Below are 18,182 nucleotides of genomic sequence, written 5' to 3' on the forward strand. Positions count from 1 at the left end.
TTTTTATTTCTCTATCACTCGGCAATCTACGGTGTGCTGCGGCTCTGTTTGCTCTATTCATTTGATCTTCCACTGCTGTTTCGAGCTTTCCGTAAACTAGATAGTGTGATGCCTAGATATTTAAACTCCATCACTTGTTCTATTATCTGACCCTCCAACTCTAATTCATATGTTTTTGCTGTTATAACCATGCATTTTGTCTTTTTTAGAGCAATTAACATGTTAAATTTCCTGGCGGTTATATTAAATTGGTGTAGCATACGTTGTAAATCATCTTCTTCGTTAGAAATTAGTATTGCATAGCAGATTATTTTGAATTATTTTTCTCCCATTGGGTATCTTTTGTTAGTTCTTACTTTTTTTTATTATTTCATCCATGATCAGGTTGAACAATATAGGACTTACGGAATCCCCCTGTATTATTCCATTGCCAGCTTCAATTGGGCAGCTAGTTCATCTTCTACTTTTACCTTTATTGCATTGTTCTGGTAGATATTTTCCATCGTGAACATGCCTCATTATCAATATACAGGGTGATTGATTAGTGGGGTAAAGCTCAATAGATCCGCGGTAGTAATAGATGGCAATAAAAAGTAATAACAAAAATTGTAGCCAACTTTGAGCTTCACATTACAAAATTAGTTAGAATGTTACAGGGGTGTTCGATAACACAGTGGCAGACCAAATTTATGTTTTTTTAAAATGGAACTCCCTATATTTTATTTTAAATTCAAAATCCTGTTAACTTCTCCATCACAAAAATATAAAGGTTTGTTATGTTATACAGGGAATTTACAAAGTTATGACCAATTTTATATGAAAATCATAACAAGTTCAACTCCCTGTATAAATAAAAATAAGCAAAACAGCAATGGTTTGTTAATGCCATATTTTTTACGTATTGTCAAAATTTTCAAGAATGATTGGTATTGCTAATTTTCTTTATATCAAATACAGGGTGAGTCAAAACGTAAGTACATTATTTTCTCAGTAATTTTAAATGGAACACCCTGTACTTTATATCACTATTGAAAAGTACCATTACCGTACTTTAATTTTTAGATAACATTCCCTATGTCTAAATTTATTAGTTTTCGAGATATTTTCATTTTTCAATGAACCAGTAGCGTGGCCACCCAAATCACCAGAATTGAATAAACTGGACTGATTTTTTTGGGGTTACGTTAATAATGAAGTTTATAAAATACCTCCAACTACAAGGGATGAGATGAAAAATAGAATACAAAGTGTATTTTGATGTGTTAATTTACAATTGCTTCGTAGAGAAAGTAGCTCATTCAATGATCGTTTTTAGGCGTGCATAAATGTGTTAGGAGGTAATTTTGAACACCTTATGTAATTAAATATTAAAAATATTTTATTAAAAGTAGCTTCTAATTTTTTCAAACATGTTTTTTGCAAAATGTATTACTGATAAATTATGTTTCGTTCTTTATTTGTTACATTGTTACATTTACATACAAAAGCAGTGTTTAATTGTCTTCACAAAATGTTATATTTTGTGTTTGTGTGTTTTTTTGTAAAATTTATTACTAATTTTCTTTGTTTATTTGTTGCATTTACATAAAAAAGTAGTTTTTAATTGTTTCAAAAATGTTGCATGTCGTGGTTGTGTTTTTTTTTTGATTGATAATAAGTAATCGTCAATTGTCAATTCAGTCATGGCTTACTTAAAATTTAGATAAATTTAGACACCTAAAATAATTTGCTCTGAAAAATGAAAATATCTCGAAAACTAATAAATTTGGACATAGCGAATGTTATATAAAAATTAAAGTACGGTAATGTTACTTTTCAATAATGATCTAAAATACAGGGTGTTATATTTAACAATACTGGGAAAATAACGTACTTGCGTTTTGACTCACCCTGTATTTGATATAAAGAAAAATAGCAATGTCAATAATTCTTGAAAATTTTGATAATAAATAAAAAAATATGGCATGAATAAACCATTGCTGTTGTGCTTATTTTTATTTATACAGGGAGTTGAACTTAATACGATTTTCATACAAAATTGGTTAAAACTTTGTAAATACCCTGTATAACATAACAAACCTTTAAATTTTTGTGATGGAGAAGTTAACAGGATTGCGAATATAAAATAAAATATAGGGTGTTCCATTTAAAAAAAAACATAAGTTTGGTCTGCCACTGTGTTATCGAACACCCTGTAACATTCTAATTTTGTAATGTGAAGCTCAAAGGTGGCTAAAATTTTTGTTATTAACTTTTATTGCTATCTATTACTATTGGGACCGTGCAAGTTCGGAAAAGCGACACCTGGTTTCTTCGCTCTGCACTTTTATTCGCACTTTTAATTATATTGGCCAATCATATGGTCCTGGTTACTGGATAATTGTCAATGCCATAGTCCAAAAAATAATAAGAAGAAAAAATAAGATTTAGGTTATGTTATTTAAACGTAAACAATTGTATGTAGTAAATAAAATTAGTTATTAAAATGAAGTACTGCAAGCAAAATACAATTAATTAAATTTACCTTTATAAAATAATTGCATATCATATCAATATTGTGAAGCAATATATAATTTTTCTTCTTAAATTACAATAGGTATGAAATGTACGTCAATTTGACAATTTCAATTGACAATATGAATTATTTAAGAAAGTTGCAATATTTCTCCGCTATTCGCGCACGATCGTTTCGCGTATTCCTTCCGAGTACTTGCACACTAGTGATGTTGAAAAAGTAACTATTCGTTACAAAGTACTCGTTACTTACGAATACCGAAAGTAACGATTACTATACAGAGAGGCAAATCGTTACTTTGATTACTCTGATTACTTCGTACCAATCCTATCACAGCCAGTAACGACTATTGTATCTACTTTGATTACTTTTATTACTTCGTTACTTCTTACCAATCGTATTAGAGCGAGTAACGACTATTGTATTTACTTTGATTACTTTAATTACTCTGGTTACTTCGTAGCAATCGTAACAGAGCGAGTAACGACTATTGTATCTACTTTGATTACTCTGATTACTTCGTACTTCGTCCAATATAATAAGTCGTTATTAATACGATTCTCAATATGATTACCGGTACTCAAATACAAAGTAATCATAGTAATCAAAGTAACGAAAACTGTAAATGATTACTTGTTATATCGGAATTCCTATACAAAATACCTACCTACTGAGAAATACGATTCTCGATATGATTACCGGTACTCAAATACAAAAGTAACAAAACTAATCATAGTAATCAAAGTAACGAATACTGTAAATGATTACTTTATACAAAAGTAACGATTTGTGACGAATACTCGAAAGTAACTATAATCAACATCACTATTGCACACCGCGAATAGCGGAGCTATTGAGCTTTACCCCACTAATCAATCACCCTGTAGCGTTGTTGTATGATCTTCCTGACCTGAAACCTTGTTGTTCTTTTGTTAATGTTTGTTTTTTTTTTGGTTGTTAATTTTAATGTTGTGTTTAATAATTTAATTCCTCTGTAATTCTTCGGGTCCTATTTGTCTTCTTTTTTAAAGAAAGGTATTAGGATGTTTTATCTTCATTCTTGTGCTATTCTCTTTTGTTCTATTATATTTTGGATTAGTTTTAATAGTTGTTTGGTCAGATCTTGTCCTCCGTACTTTAGAAAAAATGTATATCATTGAATATATTGTGTTTGTATACGGCCATGTTCAGTTCTTTGCCTTCTTTTGCGATATGTATAAGTCATTACAAAAGATCTAAGGTAGACTAGAAAACTGACTGAAAAGGAACGTTCCGACTCTGTGTAAGATACTACAAAACATAAAAGATATACCAGAAACTTTATTGAAAGGGAAAGAATAGTCTTTGAGACGATAGACAAAAAGTAAAGAAAACTATGAATCACATTTTAAGAAATTTTAAACATACAAATAAAACCGAAAAAATGGCTTAAATTAGAAGAAACGTATGTCCACTAGTTCTTAAGCTAGATGCTAATAATTAGTGCGACAGATTCGTGCAAATATTATAAGAATTGTGCATTTAATGATAGAAGCATATAATTTGGACCACAATATACTACACATATAAAGGTTCAAAATTAGATAGGAGGCCATCTCAGATTTTGCCTTTTACAAAAATGGCAGGGAATCAAAATGGCGACTATACATATCTGACTAACAGCACGATAACTTTTGAACGAGACTTCAGATTTCAACCAAATTTGGTATATAGGTTCTTTTTTTGATGTATAAGATCGAGGTCTTGAATCGAAAGAATCGGTTTACCAGAAATTGTGTTTTTCCTGGTTTTTATGTAAAAATATGTTGTTTTTTTTTTCAATTATTTCACCCTGTATCTATTAATTTTTCAAATAGTTAATACGGCCATTAAAAAGACGTAAAGATATTTTTTAGGAAATATTTTTAACTTTTTAATTATGGTAATTACCATTTATCGCAAACATATCTTCACATGTACCTATGTGCGGCAGATTCGTGCAAATATTATTAGAATTATTGTGCATTTAATGGTAGAAGCATATAATTGGGACCACATATACTACACATATAGAGGTTCAAATTTAGATACGAGGCCATCTCAGTTTTTGATCCTTTTACAAAAATGGCGGGCATTCAAAATGGCGACTATACATATGTGACTAACAGCACGATAACTTTTGAACGAGATGTCAGATTTCAACCAAATTTGGTATATAGGTTCTTTTTTTGATGAATAATATCGAGGTCTTGAACGGGAAGCATCGGTTTACCAGAATTTGTGTTTTTACTGTTTTTTTTAGGTAAAAATATGTTGTTTCTTTTTCAATTCTTTAGCCCTGTATATATTAATTTTTCAAAAAGGTGATACCGGCGTTGAAAAGAGCGTAAACATATTTTTTAGAAATATTTTGAACTCTTTAGTTATATTAATTACCATTTAATACTTGCATAACGTATCTTCACATGTAGGTACCTATGTGAGACAGATTCATGCAAATAATAATATAAGAATTATTGTGCATTTAATGGCAGAAGCATATAATTTGGACCACACATACTACACATACAAAGATTCAAATTTAGATCTGAGGCTATCTCAGATTTAGTCTTTTACAAAAATGGCGGGCATTCAAAATTAATCTGCCGCCCCTAGGTACATGTGAACATACGTTATGCATTTATTAAATGGTAATATATTTACACTCTTTGCAATGGCGTTATTACCTTTTTGAAAAATTTATATATACAGGGTGAAAGAATTGAAAAAAAAACAACATATTATTACATATAAAAACAGTAAAAACACAAATTCTGGTAAACCGATTCTTCCAAATCAAGACCTCGATATTATTCATCAAAAAAGAACCTATATACCAAATTTGGTTGAAATCTGACGTTTCCTTCAAAAGTTATCGTGCTATTAGTCGCATAGTCGCCATTTTGAATGCCCACCATTTTTGTAAAAGGAACAAAAACTGAGATGGACTTGTATCTAAATTTGAACTTTTGTATGTGTAGTATATGTGGTCCAAATTATATGCTTCTAACATTAAATGCACAATAATTCTTATAATATTTGCACGAATCTGCCGCATATAGGTACATGTGAAGATACGTTTTGCATTTATTAAATGGTAATTAACATAACTAAAAAGTTAAAAATATTTTTACGCTCTTTTCAATGGTTGTATTAACTTTTTGAAAAATTAATACATACAGGGTGAAAGAATTGAAAAAAACAACATATTTTTACATAAAAACCAGGAAAAACACAACTTCTGGTAAACCGATTCTTCCTGTTCAAGACCTCGACCTTATACATCAAAAAAGAACCTATATACCAAATTTGGTTGAAATCTGAAGTCTCATTCAAAAGTTATCGTGCTATTAGTCACAATGTATAGTCGCCATTTTGAATCCTCGCCATTTTTGTAAAAGACAAAATATGAGGTGGCCTCATATCTAAATTTGAACCTTTATATGTGCAGTATATGTGGTCCAAATTATATACTTCTATTATTAAATTCACAATTGTTTCACATATCGGCTGCACCAAATCACGATGATGATTATACAGGGTGTCCCGAAAAGTATGGTCATAAATTATACCACAGATCCTGGGATCAAAAATATGTTGATTGAACCTCACTTACCTATATACAATAGTGCACAAAAAAAAAGTTACAGCCCTTTGAAGTTACAAAATGAAAATCGATTTTTTTTCATATATCGAAAACCCTTCGAGATTTTTCATTGAAAATGGACATGTGGCATTATTATGGCAGCAACATCTTAAAAGAAAATTAAAGTGAAATTTGTGCACCCCATAAAAATTTTAAGGGGGTTTGGTTCCTTTAAACCCCCCAAACTTTTATGTACGTTCCAATTAAATTATTATTGTGACACCATTAGTTAAACAAAATGTTTCTAAACCTTTTTTGCCTCCTAGTACTTTTTTGATAAGCCAGTGTTTATCGACCTATTTTGAATATTTGTCGAATCCACCACATATTTGTATATGGTTAAGTACGATTATAGAGACCTGTTAATAATCTGAAAATGTATTTATAATTTACATTTTTAGGTATATTTTGAAAAAGAAGCCATATCTCGATAAAAGGTGATTTGTCAAAAAAAGACTAAGAGGCAAAAAAGTTTTAAAAACACTGTGTTTAACTAATGGTACCACAATAATAGTGTAATTGGAACGTACACAAACATTTGGGGGATTTAAAGGAACAAAACCCCCATAAAATTTTTATGTAAATATATTAAAAAAGAAGCCAAAAACTGGCTTATTGAAAAAATAGTAAGAGTCAAAAAAGTTTTAAAAACGTTGTGTTTAACTAATGATACCACAATAATGAATTAATTGGAACGTATACAAAAGTATGGGGGGGGTTTAAGGGAACAAAACCCCCATAAAATTTTTATGGGGTGGAAAAACTTCACTATAACTTTGTTTTAAGATGCTACTGCCATAAGAATGATACATGTCAATTTTCAATAAAAAATCTCTAATAGTGTTCGATATATTGAAAAAAATCGATTTTCATTTTGTAAGTTCAAAGGGCTGTAACTTTTTTTATGAGCATATTTGTACTAAGGTAAGTTAGGTTCAATCGAACTATTTTTGACCGCAGAATGTGTGGTATAATTTATGACCAATCTTTTCGGGACACCCTGTATAATTGTCACTGATAGTAATTAAGTTCTATTAACTTGTTTTTTTTTTTGGCGTTTGACTATTTAGATTATTGTCTTAGCCGAAATTTCATAAAGTGGTAGTCAATAATATTGTAAGGTACCTTACAAATGAAATATTTGTAATAAAATTTCTTTCATTTTAGGGATTCATGTTGTTGAGGGAAGCTGCAAAGGTACATAACTGGGAACTAGATTACGGAGCAATCGCCCTTATGTGGAGAGGTGGATGCATCATCAGATCAGTATTTTTGGGAAAGATTAAGGAAGCCTTTGACAAAGACATGAACCTTAACTCCTTGTTATTGGACCCATTCTTTTTAGACGCTATTACCAAAGCTCAACAGGGATGGAGGAATGTTCTAACTACTGCTGTCACTTTAGGTAAGTGTATACCTAGTTAATAAAAGTGTAAAATATGTTTTGTTATGTACCTTCTCAATCTGTAAAAAGTGATGGACAGATAAAACCTTTGGAAATGTTTTTAATAACATTCCGTATTCTTTGGGTTACTGTAAGAATATTATGTACAAACTTTCCTCTTCTAGTGCCGACTCCACGAATGAAGGCTGGCTACAATCATTGCAAATTCGTCTCTACCTTCAGCTGAAGATTGAGGGGCCCTCCCGCGACAATTTTCGTGGGTCCCCTTATTTACATAACGACAACTAATAACAGTATAAGAAAATATGTGTAAATGACAATTATTTAATTATTTAATAAGTTTTCATCAGTTAGTGTTAATAGATTTTTTGGGAATAGAAATGAAAACCTGTTGTACAAATTGTACATAATATCTCTTAATCCGTCAAACCTATTAATAACTTGTTGCAATATTATAATATATCTAAATTTTTATTGAAAACTTTAACTTCAAAACTGTTTTTTCTACGCGTTAAGTTATTTTTACGTCGCAGCTGAGCTCATCGTAAAATTTTTTATACGTTTTATCCGTTTATTTTTAAATTTCGGTATAATACCCCACTATTCTGCTATTCCTGATGCTGCTTCTGCTAAAGTTTCGAAAAACGAATTTCTCATTTCTAGAAGATTATAACGAGTTTTTTCAAAAAGTTTAAGGGCGACCGTTAACTCTGCCGCTTCAGATTGCAAAAATTTTGATGTTAGATTAATAAAGTTAAGTATTTTAGATTGAATAGTAATGTTAACGACAAGTTCAAAATTATTCATATGCTCTAATAATGTATTATTATTAGACCATTATATATAAAGATCTCATTATTTATCGGAAAGCTCGACGCAAAGCCATAACAGCATCATGTCTGGATGACCACCGGGTTTCACTTGGCAAACGCGATGAATCCAAAGTCGTAATAATACATAGTAAATCCCATCTTTTAATACTTGCACTAAAAAATTATATAATTTTTTAATTATATCGTAAAAAACCAACTCGTGTACACCAACAACGGCATCATTCAACATTAGGTTTTTCAGCTTTACAGCGTATGTTTTTCATTAATAAATTCAAACGTATTTTCAATTTTTAACTCAATATTTTTTTATTTGACTTTAATATCATTCTAGATATCCTCATATTTTGAAATAAAAAAAATTCCCTATATTTTACGAATAAAAAATATATTCTGAAGTTGATGTTTAGTAAAATACCGTCTATTATGTGGAATTCCAAGTAGTTTTACACTGCGCATTATCAAAATCTATTTTTAGACTGTGGTGCCTGTTATGTACGAATCATGACATTCCTGTCTGCTACAGTTAGTCATTATTATTATTTCCTGGCGTATATTATTATAGTTTCTTAGTATTTTGTGTACCGGGTGTCCCAATAAGAATGGCTCTCGGCCATATCTCAGGAACCGTTTATAGTACAGCTTTGAGAAAAAAATATTTATAACAAAAGTTGCCTCGGGAAAAGCCTGGAAATTATTTTCATAATTGTAGGTCCACCGCTAGAGGGCGTAATTGAATATCAAAAATTAAAAAATCAAAATTTTACAAAATTTATGAAAGGGCACTGGAAATCCAATCATCGTATTCTTCATAACATTCTGCGCATATTTGATTTCACAAGTTTAAGTCTACCTTTGCAAATAAGAGGTGGGGGTGAGTGGGAACCTTCTTATGAAAAAATGGCTGTAAGTCCGGTTCTGCTAAATCGAATTTTGCATACTTGGTCTTGTTGAAAACAGCTCTTTTTCGTCAATGTAAGAGTCTTATTTTCGAAAGAGCCTAATAAGTAATATGTCAGCTAGTAGGCGTTATTTAATTATTTTCGGAAATCTAGTTTTCTTTGGAGAATATTAAATACAAGTATGCATTTTCAATCCTGTATTACAAAATTAGACCAAATTAGCAACATAATACCGAAAACCGCATGTCTATACCTTTTTTCTATCTCGAGATATCTTAAGAAACGTGTAAATTTTAAACGACTGTTAATGTCACCGGTAAACGAAGTTAACGAAAAGTAGTATGCTATGGAAAAAACAAAGAAACATTTTCCAGATGTAAACGTATACAATTAATTAACACAACAATAAGACAAACAACACTATAAAATATAAAAAACATATAAAACCAACTTTTTACTTAGTGACGACCTAAATGTTCAAATTGTTGCTCGTCATTTTAGAAGCAAGCATTTACTCTTTTAAAAGTAGATTGAACAGCAGTCTCAATTTCTGCTTTCGCAATGCTTTTAATGGCGCCTCGTATTCTCTAGATTCTAGATCATGTTTTCTCGCGTTGTGGGCCTAGCGGCAAAAATAAGGTCTTTAATCCGTCCCCATAAATAAAAGATTATAACAGTTAAATCTGTTGCTATTCAATCTACTCTTGAAAGAGTAAATGCTTGCATCGAAAAGGATAGGTAACAATTTGAACATTTACGCAGTCACTAAGACTAAGTAAGTAGTTGCTTTTATTTCTTTGTTATATTTTATAGTGTTGTTTGTCTTACTGTTGTTTTAATTAATTATATACGTTTACATCTGGAAAATGTTTATTTGTTTTTTCCATAGCACACTACTTTTCCTTAACCTCGTTTACCGGTGACAGTAACAGTTATGTTTAAAATTTACACATTTCTTAAGATATCTCGAGATAGAAAAAAGGTATCGACATGCGGTTTTCGGTATTATGTTGCTAATTTAGTCTAATTTTGTAATACAAGATTAAAAATGTATACTTGTATTTAATATTTTCCAAAGAAAACTAGATTTCTGAAAATAATTAAATAACGCCCCCTAGCTTGCATACTACCTATTGGGCTATTTCTAAAATAAGACACATTGACGAAAAAGAGCTGTTTTCAACAAGACCAAGTATGCAAAATTCGATTTAGCCATAACCGGACTTACAGCCATTTTTTCATAAGAAGGTTCCCACTCACCCCCACCTCTTATTTGCAAAGGTAGACCTAAACTTGTGAAATCAAATATGCGCAGAATTTTATGAAGAATACGATGATTGTATTTCCAGTGCCCTTTCATTAGGTAAATTTTGTAAAATTTTGATTTTTTAATTTTTGATATTCAATTACGCCCTCTAGCGGTGGACCTACAATTATGAAAATAATTTCCAGGCTTTTCCCGAGGCGACTTTTGTTATAAATATTTTCTTCTCAAAGCTGTACTATAAACGGTTCCTGAGATATGGCCGAGAGCCATTCTTATTGGGACACCCGGTACATATAAGATATGGCCCGCAAATATCTTACTGAGTGAGTTATAGGAAATTGTTACTGGTAGCGATTTTTATGATGATATAGAAGATGAAATAGTATCAGAAAACGAGGATGTATTGTTAGATGAAGATTTAAATGCTGAAAACATTCATTCCAGGTCATTTTTGACCTGGGGTCATTTTTTACCCCCGTTGGTCATCCGTTTAACAAAAAAGGTTGGTCATCGGAAGGTTAAAGAGAATTTCAGGGAACATAAAACAAAAATTTAATAATTTTTGTATATTAAAGGAGTTCAAAAAATTTTGGTTTTTCAGTACGATTTTTCAGAATCAGTTTCTGGAAAAATCGTTACAATACTGTTCATGTTTTGAATTGAATATTTAAATAAGGTAACACATTTTATTATTATTTTAATAATATCCGTTATCGTACTTCATATGAAAGAACATACTTAGATACCAAAATATAAATTTAAAAACCACTGATTTAAATACCTATTTCAATTCGGAAGTGGAACAGTGAGTTTTTATCTTTAACAAAGGTATATATTTATATGTAAGACTGGGATAATGGTTTCCGGTATCATAAATCTTGATTGTGTATTATTTATAGTGTTTTAAGTTATGTGATAAGTTTATGTGCGTAATGCCATATAGTCAAACCACATTTTGGGTTTTATAATCTCCAAGAAACATATTTATATATATACAATTTCTCTTCTTTATCTCTGCTTAAAAATTTATTAAATACTGTGCCTGCCCAAAACTACAATGTAATTAAAATTTTGTATAAAAATAAGAAGAAACTAGACAACGAGTGTAACTTACAGATTTACAGTTGCAAATCTTCAAAAATGTCTCTCTCTCCTTCTCTCTCTCTCTCTCTCTCTCTCTCTCTCTCTCTCTCTCTCTCTCTCTCTCTCTCTCTCTCTCTCTCTCTCTCTCTCTCTTCCACCATTATTCTGTCTTATAGCTTTATTGATTTTCAGACCAACATTATTGCTTTCGTACTCAACTCTTCCCAGGAGATCAAATATTTCTTGCTCATTTGCTGCTATATATAAGTGTAGTGTCATCAGCCAATCTTAAATTGGAGATTTTCCTACCAGCTACCGTTACTCCACCGGCCCATCCTTCTAAAGCCATCCTTATGACATGTTCACCATAAATGTTGAATAAGTCAGGTGGCAACATGCATCCTTGTCTAATGCCTCTCTCGGTCTTGAATTGGTTGGAGAACTTCTGATCTAGTCGTACTGTTGCTATTCGCGGTGTGCAAGTACTTGGAAGGGAAACGAGAAACGACCGTGCGCGAGTCGCGAAGAAATATTGCAACTATCTTAAATAATTCATATTTTCAATTGAAATTGTCAAATTAACGTATATTTCATACCTTCTGTCAGTGAAGCAGAAAAATTATATATTGCTCCACAATATTGGTGTGATATGCAATTATTATATAAAGGTAAATTTAATCAATTGTATTTTGAGTACAGTACTGCATTTTAATAACTAATTTTATTTACTACATACAATTGTTCACGTTTTCATAACATAACCTGAATCTTATTTTTTCTTCTTACTATTTTTTTGGACTATGGCCTTGACAATTATCCAGTAACCAGGACTAATATAATTGGCCAATATAATTAAAAGTGCGAATAAAAGTACAGAGCGAAGAAATAGGGGTCGCTTTGCCGAACTTGCACGGTCCCAATATTGGACTGGTACAGATTTTTAATAAGTGTCACCAGGTGCATTGGTGTGCACATTTCTATTAAAATGGACCACATATTTATCCAGCTTACACAATCAAATGTCTTTTGGTAGTCAACGAAGCATATAAATCATATGTACTTGAAATTCTCTAGACTTTTCAATAGTTGTCTCAGGTTCAGGATTTGTTCCCGTATCCCTGTACCCTTTACAAACCCCGCTTGTTCCTGAGGTATTTGGTAATGTAGATAGGTTTTTAATCTGTTTTTGATGATATGCAACAATATTTTACTAGAATGTGTTATTAGTGACAGTGTGCGGTAGTTTTCAGATCTGGTAGTAGTTCCTTTTTTTGTGTAGCAGGATATAAATTGAGGTACACCAATCAGATGGTCATTTTCCTAAATTTCAGACAGGAATTATTAATGTTACGCATTTCCAAAAACAATATTTTTTATAATGAATTTCTTGTCGTAAAACCCTAACATTTGAATAGTCAAAATTGTGTCCATTTTTTAAATGACGGTCAACCGCTGCACATATGTATATTTTTCTTTTTTGTACAGTCACTTTTGTGCCCTGCTATCCTTTGTTTGAGCCATTGTGAAGTTTGGCCAACATAACAAACGATTACACAGCAGAAAAGTGATGTACAAAAAAGAAAAATACATGTGCGGCAGTTGATCATCATTTAAAAACCTATTTGCACCATTTTGGCTATTCAAATGTTATGCGAAATATAGTTTCTTATTTGATAATATTAATCTAAAACTATGTTTGTTTTTCAGGTATTCCAACTCCAGCTTTAAGTACCGCTTTGGCCTTCTACGACGGATACAGATCTGAGCGTCTTCCAGCAAATCTTTTGCAAGCTCAAAGAGACTACTTCGGGGCACACACATATGAATTATTGGGTAAAGAAGGTAAATTCGTCCACACCAACTGGACGGGCCACGGTGGAAACGTTTCTGCTTCCACTTACGATGCTTAAGGTGTATTAAAAGACGGGGGGTTGTTGTTGAATGTTGTTATGTATACAATATATATTTTTAAATAAATTTTTTATTCTAAATTGCGTTTTTATTACTTATGTTTTAACTGTTTGATTTTACAACCGGTAGACTGTTAAATCATTGTCATTCAAAGCCGTTGTTGACAATTTTTGTTTTACTTAATATAAAGTATACTTCGGACTCTCGAGATGGCTGCTATGAAAAGTTCATTTGATATACACACACCCAAACTTATATGGAATCATTTGATATTTCTTACTATTTCGTGCGAATTCAAAAAAAAAACAAACACACGAAGTCAAACAATATTTTAAAGCAATTTAATAACAAATACATAACAATTAATTAAAACAATAAAGTATTTAACAAACAAATTGAAGGTAGTTGTTTTAAAGTCAATAGCATACAAAATTTCAATGTAAAACGAATAATGTTTAAATTGTTTTTATTTATTATTTTTTGTATATTGTGGTAGTCAGTGTTATCACCTCTAGTCCTTATGCAAGCTGCAGTTTGCGTGGGCACGCTCCTAATCAAATTATCAACATTTTGTTGTGGTAGGTTGCTCCATCCCTTAAGACCAGCTTGTACTAGCCGTGCGGTGTTTTGTGGATTATCCCGGCGAGCTCTCATTTTTCTTTTAAGCATATCCCACAAATACTCTATAGGATTAATCTCGGGTGAGCAAGCAGGCCACTCCAAACAAGGGTTACCTTCTGCTTCAATGATGTCTGTAGTCACTGTAATTGTATGTAGAGGTCCATTATCATGCAATAAAATTCAGTTTTCTCCTGTTGCACCTCTCCAGGGGTCGTATTTTCGAATTCAATAGAATATTTTCGCATACGTATTAACTCGAATGAAAAATTTCGTATACGAACGTGAATGTGTATTTTTGAACATCCTTCGAAATGTTATACGTATACGAGCAGAATTTGCACCGGCAACACTGCAAATTCGAATAACATTGAACTTATTTGTCATCTGAAGAGTCACAATGTTGCCATATTTGTTTGGTCTATTTCTTGTATAATGTACAAGACTGTCTAAAGGCTGTATGACACTATGCATTTTCTTGTATCATTTCTAATATCGTTTCTGATATCGTTTCTTGTATACATTTTCTTGTATCATTTCTTGTACGTACATTTGTGCCCTGTATGACACTATGCAAGTTCTTGTATCGAAAATTGTATGAAATTCGGCACGTGATTGGTCGAAATTTTGTTTGTCACCCTGTGTCACGTTATGGTAGTACTGCATCTACAGACACAGCTGATTTTAAATATTTTATAAAATTATTAAACTTTTATATAATTAACATTTTAATGTTAACCAGAATTTTACGTTGACTGAGGTTGATTATTTGTGTTTTTATTTTGTTTTGATATTTGTGCTAAAATATTTGCATTAGAATTATCTTCAGTTTGATCCAAATTAGGAACTATTGTATTTTCGTCTATTAAAAAATTATGCACCATGAAACCTAAATTTATAGTTTGAACTTTGCTAGGAGCTAAATATATGGTTATTAGTAGAACAGTAGTCCATACCAAACGGTATATTAAGTATCAATAAAAGATTTATAAATAATACCTACAAAAACACAAATAAATTCATCAATACATTATCCCATTTTCATTTCAGCCGCCATTATGAGTAAGTAATTTTGACATTTTAGATGTTTTACCAGCAGGTGTTACGTTTTTGCTCTTTGCGCAGAAATTGGCGCAGTTCTTGTACAATAATCTGTGTCTGACACAAATTCTTGTATCGTTTCTGATATCGTTTCTTGTATCTGTGTATGACACTATGCATTTTTTTGACATATCAGAAACGATATTAGAAATGATACAAGAAAATGTATAGTGTCATACAGCCTTTAACTGGGGTATAATGTGTAAGAATTAGATTGTATAAGAACGTTTAATGTATAAATATAACGACTTATAGTCTGAACAAATTATAAAAAAGGGCCATTTTTGGGAGAAAAGTTGTTTAGAAGTTATTTTAAGTGTAATCGAATATTAAGATTGCATAGGTATATTACCTAGTAATATCAATTTGCAAAGTCCGCAGAAAGTGTGCCATTTTGTTTAATATTATTTTTATATCCAGTATTTACACTGATACTTTACTATTTACTTTTCAAAACTTTACTTCAAAGCGATTTTTTAAATGCACCTGCATGTAATGTGATAGTATGAAAAAATTGAGGATATGGCAACGGTGTCATATGTCAAATTTGGAGTTTAGATTCAATGCTAAAATGCGTACATAAAGTTAGGTTAGGTTATATTTTCAAGGCATAATCGTACAACATGTCCTTTCTTTCTATTAAAGAATTATTTAAATCAGCCATTGAAAATAAATTTCAATGTAAAAATATTGTAGACAACAACACAATTAACACTATCAGCTAAAACTATCATGACATCTGAAATGACCTTGAAATGAAACAATAATTCGTATACGAGCATCACGATTCGAATGGTTCATACCCATTCGAGTCGCCGTATACGAAAAAATTCGTACACGAAGTATTCGAAAATACAAGACACCGGATTTCAAGCGAAATTCTTCTAATTTCGTATGCGAAATATGCTCGAATGAATTCGAAAATAGGACCCTAGCCTGACTACAGGTTATCAACATACCTGTGAGCAGTTAAAGTGGATTTGATGAAAATTAAAGTAGTTTTTTACGGATCACAATTCCTCTCCAGAACATTACACTTCCCCTTGTATATTTGTGAACAGATCTGACAGTTTTCGTTCTTGTTTGTCTTCCTCGACCTCTAAGTACACGATTTCATGGGTCATCTGATTTTACACAAATCCTTACTTTTTTTGAAAATAGCACATTTTATCAATTTCCAATGTTCCAGTTTTGGTGGTAAAGACACCAATTTACGCGATCAATCTTGTGCTGCCTGAATAACTCGGGAACTCGTAACTGTCTCCTGCTGTATACTTCTTGGTACGAACTCTTCTTCTTATCGTTTCAACTGAAACAGTTACACCTTTAGCTTCCAAAAGCTGCCTTTGGAGCTGTAGGTGAGAAATGGTTGGGTGTATTCCAGCTGATTGGACAATTAAACGATCTTGGAGAGCCGTTATTACTTTTGACGACTTTCCCTTGCTTTATTTTTGAGCTTTCCTAGTTCCTGTTACCTAGCATAGGTTTTGGACAGAACGCCCTCTATTACGCCTAGCTCTACAGCTATGTCCCTCTGAGAACATTACTTTCTCCACAAGACCAATAATATTTCCTCGTTGTAAGTTCTATAACCCCACATCGGGCATATTTTCGTTTTTGGACGCAAAAGTTAGTTTATCTATTTTCGTTAAATTTTCAACTCAAGGAAATAACCTATACCGTCAGGGCAGCTTTATCCATTAGGCAATATAGGCAGTTGCCTAGGGCGGCAAAAATACTATACAACAAATATTTGTATATAAAAATTATGGATCTAGGTTCTGTCAATAAAGAGTATGAAGCTCTTTCAGATTACTTTACCGCAAGGAAGCCAAAAAATTGTGCCAAATTAAAAGATATAACGAAATAAGAAAGAAAAAAGAAAAATTCAATTTGACGAGCTTTTCAGCTAGTGATGAAATGAAAATCCACACATTCTATATTATAATCGACACTCTGCTAAGAGACCTGAATAGACGTCTGGAATCTTATCGACTTATTTATCAACGTTTTCGTGTTATTAACAGATTTGCCAAAATTAAGCAATGGAGAAATTATTAAAGAAGCTGAAAATCTGATACAAAATAAAGACGACCAAGATACATCATTCATACATGAATGCATTCACTTAAAGCGTCATTTGGATACCACAATAAAATCACCAATTGACATCTTAGTGATGTGGAAAGCAAAAGAGGACCAGTTGTCTCAGAACATCAAATTTGAGATCTCATTTTTCCTCAATAAAGGAGACTATAACGAACATTTTAAAAAAAATTCAGATTGATATCTTGAAAAATGACTGAGTTATGCCTAATCAAACATAAAAACAGAAAATTGTGTGTTCTGCAAAAAACGCATTTGAAGTTTTCTCTTATTCAATCAGTCTTTTTCCTCAATAATCAATATTATTTAAGGAATGATTTATACATAAAAATGAAGAGGAGGAAATTCTCTTTAAAATGAAACCAATAAACACTACATTACATAACAATTATTTTTTTTTATGGACCATTATGCTTTTAGTGGTTACCGTAGAAGATGGCCCGCATTGAAGTTCCAATGGGCCTTTGCATCAATCTTGTCACCAATGGTGACAGAAGGGCACAAAATGTCATTGGACTTTCATTTTTTCTCTTCAAGTAGACTGTCATGAGAAATTTGACATCAAATTTAGATTCATATCTTGATAAATAATAAAAAAAAAACTAACTTATGCCTATTTAAATGACAAAACAGGAAGATGCGAGTTATAAGAAAAACAAGTTTAAACTTTTTGCTCAAAGACTCAGGCTCAACTTTTAATATTTTAATATCTAATAATACATGAAAAGTAGAGATTCTTTTGAAAATGAGAGTATGATAAACATTAAATCAAATATATGT

General features: G+C 31.5%; 1 protein-coding gene across 1 annotated transcript in view; it reads left to right on the top strand.

The window, feature by feature from the left end:
• LOC126887140 (6-phosphogluconate dehydrogenase, decarboxylating) overlaps positions 1-13,657 on the top strand; it is a 48,590-nt gene extending 34,933 nt beyond the window's left edge. The window contains exons 5-6 of the mRNA XM_050654502.1: positions 7,347-7,584; positions 13,374-13,657. Coding sequence (XP_050510459.1) covers positions 7,347-7,584; positions 13,374-13,576 — 441 coding nt within the window. The 3' untranslated portion in view covers positions 13,577-13,657. The remainder of the gene's footprint in view (positions 1-7,346; positions 7,585-13,373) is intronic.
• Positions 13,658-18,182: the final 4,525 nt, after the last annotated feature.

This window comes from Diabrotica virgifera, chromosome 6 (genome assembly GCF_917563875.1).
Source record: "Diabrotica virgifera virgifera chromosome 6, PGI_DIABVI_V3a".
Lineage (NCBI taxonomy): Eukaryota > Metazoa > Arthropoda > Insecta > Coleoptera > Chrysomelidae > Diabrotica > Diabrotica virgifera.